Genomic DNA, 9,330 nt, shown 5'->3' with positions numbered 1-9,330 from the left:
GAAAATTATTTTACTTTGCTAACACAATTCTATGATTTAGACTGCTAAATAATGTTATTGTGTAAGTTAGTCAGACAACTGATTCTCATTAATAGACGAGATCTTTATCCCCTATTAATGCAGCAAAATCTTCTGTCACATCTCTATTTAGGCACAAATTTCATACACAATACTTGTTAATAAAGCTAACAAACTTGAAATATGTAATATAACTTTAGAAATTATTATTTTGATCTATGCAGTTTAGCGATATAGTCCTGTTGACAACTTTATCACCAAATATAAATCTATAACTTTGGAACATATTTATCCTAGAGCACTGTAGTCATAGAATTATGTGCCAAAACACTTACTCTGGTAATATACCACCCATCTATTTATGACATAAGCAAGGAAAAGTGATGAAAAAGCCAGTTTAACATGCAGTTTAACTTCTATAATTAGCAAACAAACTTTTTATTTTTATAGTGGCAAAATCTAATAATAGTAATAGTAATAGTAATAATAATAGTAATAGTAATAATCTAATAATAATAACCTTATCCAAATAAGGTAATCCTGAGCCTTGTTTAGATCAGCATAACTCAGTATCTCATAATCCTTCCCTTTCTTTAAAAAAACACATTATCACTCCAGTATAGTTGAAATAATCCTAGTAAAGCTACAATTGATACTTTTAAAATGCTGTAATGTTTTATAGTTCAGTATTTATTATGTATTTATCTCCTATCTAGCTTAATTATTTATAGCATTTAGATTATTGATAATAATTTTATAGATGTTTTATACTTTTAATTTTGAAATTTCACATTAATGTTTTTATTTTATTTTATTAACTAATTTTATACCTACTTTTATTTTGGAATGACGTTTGTTTATTTGTTTTATTTATTTATTATATTTAGAAACTGCCCATCTCCCTTACAAAAAGACTTGCTGAGGAAATATGCTGGGGTACCATCAAAATAAAAATAAGTATCTCATGATCTATTCCTGTCTTCTTTCCCAACCACGTATTTTTTTCCAGTATTGCATCAGCTGAATTTCCCAGCCAGTATGAGTCTGAGAGAGGAAATCCCAACACATTTAACCAATACCACTTTAGAGACGCTTGATCTCTTTGAGCCTATGTGTGAAAACATGAACCTCTGGTGTTTTTTAGTATTACTTCTGATATCAACTAACTATGTGATATTTTAAAAAATAAATTAAAATCTCCCAGAAGTTTTTCAATACCAAAAAAAGACTCAGAGCAATAATTTAAAAATGTTTTACTAAATACATTGGAGACACATAAAAATGTGATGCCATTGTGTCTGTTCCTTGTTTATGACCACATAAATGATTCGTTTCATATTTATAGTACAAAAAAATGAAATCTGAAGTATCATTAATATTTACAGCAGCTGATCGACTAAAGGAATGGATACATATAGTATCTATGGTCATTTTTTGCTAATTCTTTTTTTCAGACCTGAAAAGGCAATGTTCATTTATCTGCATCAAGTTCTGTTTCACTGTCTTCACTGTCACTATCTCTTCCAGGATGTTCAGGCATTTTCCGATGCTCCTCTTCTTCTTCTCTTGTCTTTGGTTTCTCATTCAAAATGTTCTCTTTTATAGTATCCCCCGACATAGCTTTGATTTCAGTTCCTGTTTCCATTTCAGATTTCTTACTCTGGATAACTTCATTTTCTTGAGGTTTAGATATTTCACTTTCTTCAACAAGTTCTGGAGGAGGTAATAAATCCTACAAAAAAAAGAAGATGTGTTTTGTTTAAGAACAATTTCAACATAATACAGATCTATACCAGTAAGAAAAAACTATCAATATAAACTACATTGGTTGCAAAGTCACATGAGGATTCTGACAAATAACTCCATATGACTTGTCTAAATTTATTGAATCTATTGGAGTGGGCATCTATAACAAACTAAAATGAAATAAATAATTTTTAATTTATGTAATATCCATAACAGATAATTCTTTTATTTGCAGTTTTATATGTGAGAGACATTACATAGCTTTCTATAGGTTTAAGTTGATTCCACAGAATTTTTGAATGCTCTAAGATTAAAGCAAGCAAGCATTTGAATATGGTGAAATTTTGTGAATTATTATATGCTACTTAATTAAACCAGTTTTTGCTATTGCTGCATTCTGAAGAAGAGAATTGCTATTTGTGGGAAAAAAACCTAATATTTAACTAGATCCTAATAGAAAGGAGTAAAAATTCCATTAAAACTTTAATATATGTGTTGACTCAAGATGAAAACAGGCTAATCTCATTAAATAATACTATGAACATTTCTCCAGTCTTATCTTTCTGATATAAAGCCATGGGAATAGAGGATATGCCCATCTCCAAAAATATTCTTCGTCATAGTTCCAAGTGGAGTTTTTGTTTACATTCGAATTTAAAAATGGGATTAAGACAATTTGCTATATATTTAACTGATGCTTCTAATAGCCATATATAATTTTGATGCTATATGCTGGAAGAATAGCACTCAGAAATTATTAAATGACTATATCTGGGTTCCATGCTATGTGATAAAAAATGATATTTTTGGTAGACTAATTACAGACATTCAGAAAATCTAAGCCTCAAATTAGGGATTCCTTTGTATTTGGCTAAATATATATTTTTATCTGCCGGATACAAACTAAGATTCCTTCTGTGATGCAGCTGGTACTTCTATCCATATACGATTAGCGTCATTCAGATCTTTTTCTAAGAAAGCTAACATGAAGTTAAAAATAACATTTTAATAGTGCAGTTGAAAATGCACTTCCAATACTTCCAAGTCTGTGTGAATGAGCTATGTACACACATGTTTAGCTAGTTGCAAGTAGTATAAAGAGCAAGATTTCATGAGCTTCCCTTCACATTAATTGGTCACAGGAGTTCCCAGTCATATTAATAAATCTACTCTAGTGGGTGCCAAACAATTTTCTACAAATAATAATTACTTCATAAAAAGACATCACAGTTATTTCCCCCCCCCCATATCAAAATTCTGTCTGTTATTTGCTTGTTTTTAATTGCTTGTTTCAGAACAAATGGATGTAGTATACATTGTCAATTTTTATTTACACGTACCTTAAATGAACAGCTAATCTATAAATTTTATACTTCCCATGCAAAAGCTGTTTTCAGAAGTTAATTGAACTATGGTTTATCAACATGTAAATGAACTTAATTTATAGACCTGGCTTCTTCTCTCAAGTTGTACTACAGGTACGAGGTGAATTTAGGATACTTTTAATTAACTGGACTGCCATGTTTAAATCCATTGAATTGATTAATCTTATTTTGAGTTGATATTCCTTCTTCTGTACTGATTTTGGTGTCTGCCAATATCACTGTTGTTACAGAAGATTAAAAAAATTTCTCTTTGTCAACTTTCTGTATGTTAAATATAATTTTATAATCCCTAGCAAAAATCAGCTACAAGTTTTGTCTGACTCACAAGAGTACTGTATATATCATTTTCTCTGTCCCCTATCCTCCAAATTGATAGAATTACCGTGTTTCCCCCAAAATAAGACCCTGTCTTATATTTTTTTGAACTCTGAAATAAGCGCTTGGCCTTATTGCTATGCGCTCAAAAGCCCAATTGGGCTTATTATCAGGGGATGTCTTATTTTGGGGGAAACAGGGTAGTTCATACTGTTTACAAAGTTACCTAGAGCATAAAAGACTTATTAAAAATAAAATCAACCAAGTCAACTAATTTTTAACTATGTTCATTTGTTATCAGAAAGTATTAACAACTTTTTCACTCAGAGCTTTTAAATTAAACATGTTTTTCTCAACTTTTATTTCTTTACCTGTCGGTGGTGGTGTGTGCTTTGGATCATATGCATATACATGTTGTAGACAAAATTAGCCATCTGAGGCATATTCTTTATAATATGAACTTGATGAGATGGATGTTTTCCATTCTGAGGAAGGAAAGAAAATGATAGTAAAGTTTGGAACTAAAACAACAAACAACCACTTCTTAAATAAGATAAAAGTACGAATACAATATAAATGATAGATATATTTTTAACCATTTAAACATTAAACAGAATTCAAGGTAGCTTGTTGTACCTGACGAGCAGTTGGAAAATACTCTTCAGGGACTATATACAGTTGAAGAGGACGAGCAGTAAGCTGGCTGAAGGCTGGAGTCAGCTCAAAGCAGTTCTGGAATAGTGACACTCTTGCAAATATATACAGACCAAGCCTGGCTCTTGACATAGCAACCACCAAACGCCGCACATCCCTTCAGGAAGGAAAAATTAAACAGCTCTACTATTTAAACCGAACAATGATATTTAATTTTTCACTTGAACACTAATACGATCATACAAACAACCCTCCTGAAAATTAAAGCAGGAAACTTATTTCCTTTGAATGTGAAAATTAATACAAATTAAATTAATGCCCATTTTTCCTTTAAAACTGAAGATAACAGTTCTGGTACATACATCTGTGTTAGAAACTTTAATCAGCAATAAATATGTTTAAAAACATTAATTTCATAATTAGTCTTTAAAATTGGAGTTAATGTTGCACTTATGGAATATGTTAAATATAAGTATGGACAAGACAGAAAACAGGTAAGATGTCCTATTTCAGTGGCTCATTGATAGATAAAATGGGATTCAATTGAGTTTTTACTCATAAACAGTCCATTTTACTCATAAATACTCCAAACCTCTACTAGTACACACTCCACTTATGGTAGGATTGCACTGTTGTTCTCTGTACAGAGATATATTATGGCTTACCTCAAGTGTCCAACTGCTTTTGTTCGCACAAGTGAAAGGATGATGTAATCATTTTGCTGACCTTGAAACCTGTCCACAGTTGTCACCTAGCCAAAAAATAAAATAAAAATAAAAATAGAGTAAGGTAATTAATTGCTCCCCACACACAATTAAATAAACCAGTCTATGGAGTTAATGGTATCAAAAGAAAACTACTGTAGGAAGAATGGCAGAACCTCAGGATGGAGTTAAAAGAAAGATTAATTTAGAATCCCTACGCAGCCACAAGCGAACGTAGTCCAATCTTCCTTGATTTCTGTTAACCCTTATCTAACCCTAAGCAAGTGCTAACTTTTAGTTGAGAAAATTCCTGTGCATAGGCATGATTAATTGGACCTTCACACATGGACCTGACTTTTTTTATGCCTGACAACAATTACTTTATTAAGACTAGCTAACAGCTGTAAACATATCATTTTTATTACAACTATACACTTTTTAATCTAAGCACTCCCTCACTCTGTAATGTATCATATGATCCCACACTTAGGGTGAGTGTAACCCCCTTGGATCGTATGGGCCACTTTCTTTGTTCCATTCCATTACAGTTTCTGTCAAATTTGCTGTCTCATATTCTTTATTTATTTTGCTTCATATTTTTTTTAAAAAAATGATTTTTCATGTGAGCCATTCATCACAGTCATTTGGCATACAAATAAAATAATCTTTTCCCAGGAGAGTCGGGAGTCAGTTTCCATCTGTTCTTTATTTTGCAGTGACCATAATTGCCTTCATGGTTTTCACTAACTGAGAACTAATTCTCACATTCTTATTAAGGATTTAATTACTGTTTTTCAACAAATTGGTAAAAATATTTACTTTTAAAATGGAAGTCTATGCTTTTGGTAACACAAAACTGAACAAAATTTTTGTATACACAACTAATATGCCATAATAAATATTTATTGCTTCATGCAGTTGGCCAAATAGAAGGCTAAATTAAAAGTAGTTCAATAGGAAAGACAGGAAATAGGGAAACAAATGAATGACTTCTATTTTACAAAGGATGCAGTTCAGAAGCAATATTCAATATGATGAATGCATTCTAACAATGGTTACTTGCTCTGCACTTTTGTTGAGATGTATATTATTTGATTGTTATTTGGAATGTTACCTTATTTGGTCTTCCAATCAATGGATTATTCCCACAGCGCTGATTGATAATATCCCGAATCAAATGTTTCTGTCCATTGTAAGTTGTCAAGATGCTTATCTTTTCTGCAGGGTATCCTAGCAGGCACATGTACATGAACAATGCAACAACATATTCTGCCTCACCAAGATTCTGGAATTAAAAAAAAAAACCAAGTACAAATCTGTTTCATGTATCAGATCACAGAATATTCATGTAATTATGGTCAGGGAACATCACTCCAATGCTCACTGAAAAGAAGCAACATGCACCAGGCCTATGTTAATCCTCCCTGATCAGCCATGGAAAGGCAAAGAAGTCTATTTTCTGTTAAAGTAGAGCCACACTGACTTGATCTATCAATTGGAAAAACAGGGTATTTCTATGCATGCATAGAAGACTATAAATCTAGAAGAAACCACTCCGCTCCATTAAAAGCAAAGAGTTACTCATGGAATTACTTTAATAAACACAGCTTAAGATTCCAGTCTGTTTTGTTCTCCTAATTGTAAATATACCGTATTTTTTGGAATATAAGACACACTCCCACCCCCCCAAAAGAGGCTGAAAATTTGGGTGCATCTTATACTCTGAATGTAGTTTTTTCAAAGCTTTTTTTCAGCCCTCATGAGGCAATAAGAAGTGAAGTGATTGATCTTCAGGGCTGTGCTTTAGAAACTGTTTTAGAAGTGCTCGCACACTCAAAACCAGTGAACTAATGTGTTGAAGCTGACCAGACTAAGGATGCTAACCAAATGAATACCTGGTAGACAGAATTTTCCCCCCCTATTTTCCTCCCCAAAAACTATGGTGCGTCTTATACTCCGGTGCATTTTATACTCCGAAAAATACGGCAATTGTTTACTCTCCTTTCAGGAAAAAAGTTAAGTTTAAATTCCTGTATCTTGCTTGTAAATTCTGATTGGTAATCTCTTTATTTTACACAAATGATATATAGGTAGTCCTTGATTTAAAACCAAAGATGACTTATGACCACTGCAGCATTCCCATGTTCACGTGATCAAAGTTCAGACACTTGGCAACTGACTCATATTTATGACAGTTGTAGAGTCCCAGGGTCATGCGATCACCTTTGGCAAACTTCTGACAAGGAAAGTCAATGGGAAAGTCAGATTCACTTAAACAACCATGAAAGTAACTTAACAACTGACGTGATTCGCTTAACAACTGTGGCAAGAAAGGGAGTAAAATGGGGCAAAACTCACTTAACAACTGTCTCATTTAGCAACATAAATTTTGTGCTCAATTGTGGTTGTATTTCGAGGACTACCTGTACACATTTCAGCAATAGACTGACATTCTCCAAAAAGACTAGTTTAAAATTATCCTATCCTATCCTATCCTATCCCATCCCATCCCATCCCATCCCATCCCATCCCATCCCATCCCATCCCATCCCATCCCATCCCATCCCATCCCATCCCATCCCATCCCATCCCATCCCATCCCATCCCATCCCATCCCATCCCATCCCATCCCATCCCATCCCATCCCATCCCATCCCATCCCATCCCATCCTATCCTATCCTATCCTATCCTAAGCATTCTGCAAGGGAGATGGGAAATTTCTAAATTTGATACATAAATAAAATAAACAAACAATCATTTGGATCTCTTTACAAATATCAAGTGGCAGTAATTATTATAATGCAGACATCAACTTGCAAGACTTAGTGCCATCTTCAAAAGGAGAGAAAACTATAGGGTATTTTAAACCCTGAGATATTGAAAAGAAATACAGAAGCTTCTAGCAAAAATTCACTTCGTTATTTATTGAACTTATATCCCACCTTTATTCCAGCCAAGTAACACTGACCACATATCTTATCATCTCAAATAACATTTTCCGAACACTAATATTCTATTATGTATGCGTGAAGAGGAGCAGTGGTGGCGCAGCGGACTAAACTGCTGTTAAAGTATCACTTAGTTGCCAGCTGCCTGCAATTACTGCAAGTTCAATTCTCACCAGGCTCAAGGTTGACTTAGCCTTCCATCCTTTTGAGGTAGGTAAAATGAGGACCCGGTTTGTGGGGGCAATAAGATGACTTTGTATAAAATAGAACACCGCTCAGGAGGGGCCAAAAAAAAAAAAAAGCCCTACTAAGCAGGTATATACAAAGTATGAAGGCTATTGCTTAATGCATTGTAAGCCGCCCTGAGTCTCCAGAGAAGGGCGGCATATCAATCGAACAAACAAATAAACAAATAAATAAATAAATAAATATTGCATTGCTATTTTTGCAACTTAATACCATATAATTTGTTAAACATATTTAATCCCACCATAATAAAGTACATAGATACATTCTATGCCTTTCAGTTTTCATAATTAATCTGTCTGAAAAATGTTGTTAATATACAAGCTGATGATCTGCATTTCTTACCTGATAGAAATAAGGATTCGGTTCAGATTCTCCTATGCCATGGAAATCCTCTACATTTATAAGCTGGAAGTCATACAAAAACCCAGCATTTGCTGTTCTGAATTCAGGTAAGAGCTGTACATGCGGCAAGTTGCCCAGTATCTTATATCGCCAATTATAGAGATTACATAAGCTTTATGAAAAACATAATGAAAGTAGTAATTAATTCAATTCTTATAAAAATATTTTACTATTCTCAGCGTCTGTAATTATCTGAGAGAGGTATAATATTAAAATGATAGCTATCTTTTTGGACAGCATCAAGCTGACAAAGCATGTTTCAGGATCTCAAGAAGGTAAACTCTACATTCTAAGTAGATGTATTTACATATTTTATCTATTAAGAAAAATCATTTTCATCGTTTGAAAAGACCCTCAAAGATTAGAACTAGTCCTTTAATGTTATATTCAAGTTGCATGAAGCATCACCTGCATCAGCCATTTAGCACAGCATTAAATTGATGGAATGGAATCTGAACATAAAAGACTTGTTGGCCTTCTTAAATTAGTTCAATAAACTCAATAAATTCCTTAATATATAAAATATAGAAAAATGTGTTTGAGTTCCAAATGGTTCTGAGTATCTTACATGAAGCAACAAAAAACCAAAATCATAATAATCACAACATTCTCTAATGCAGCAGTCCCCAACCTTTCTAGCTCTGTGGACTGCCGCCTGCCACGGGGCTCAGAGGATGGTTTCAAGCACACATGCTGCCTGCACAAATTCAGCTTCATGTACTTCTGCATCTGCGTGCCGCTTGTGTGGCCAGGTCCCCAACAGGCCACAGCCCAGCACCAGGCTGCACCCCAGGGATTGGGGATCCCAACTAACTAATGGAGTTAGTTTAATCGTCTTTCATCCCCACATGCATCCTTGAAGATCCATGAAGTGCTTAACAATGTACCAGTGTAAAAAGGGAGTAGCT

General features: G+C 33.7%; 1 protein-coding gene across 1 annotated transcript in view; it reads right to left on the bottom strand.

Annotated features, from left to right (window-relative positions):
• Nucleotides 1–1,254: 1,254 nt before the first annotated feature.
• Nucleotides 1,255–9,330, bottom strand: part of AQR (aquarius intron-binding spliceosomal factor) — a 41,620-nt gene continuing 33,544 nt past the window's right edge. Inside the window, exons 30-35 of the mRNA XM_070940246.1 lie at nt 8,363–8,534; nt 5,937–6,107; nt 4,784–4,869; nt 4,101–4,275; nt 3,836–3,949; nt 1,255–1,750 (exon numbers count right to left, since the gene is read on the bottom strand). Coding sequence (XP_070796347.1) covers nt 1,490–1,750; nt 3,836–3,949; nt 4,101–4,275; nt 4,784–4,869; nt 5,937–6,107; nt 8,363–8,534 — 979 coding nt within the window. The 3' untranslated portion in view covers nt 1,255–1,489. The remainder of the gene's footprint in view (nt 1,751–3,835; nt 3,950–4,100; nt 4,276–4,783; nt 4,870–5,936; nt 6,108–8,362; nt 8,535–9,330) is intronic.

Source organism: Pituophis catenifer, unplaced genomic scaffold, assembly GCF_029215685.1.
Source record: "Pituophis catenifer annectens isolate HBS135680 unplaced genomic scaffold, rPitCat1.0.hap2 SCAF_1, whole genome shotgun sequence".
NCBI lineage: Eukaryota > Metazoa > Chordata > Lepidosauria > Squamata > Colubridae > Pituophis > Pituophis catenifer.
This window is presented reverse-complemented; position numbering and strand designations above follow the sequence as displayed.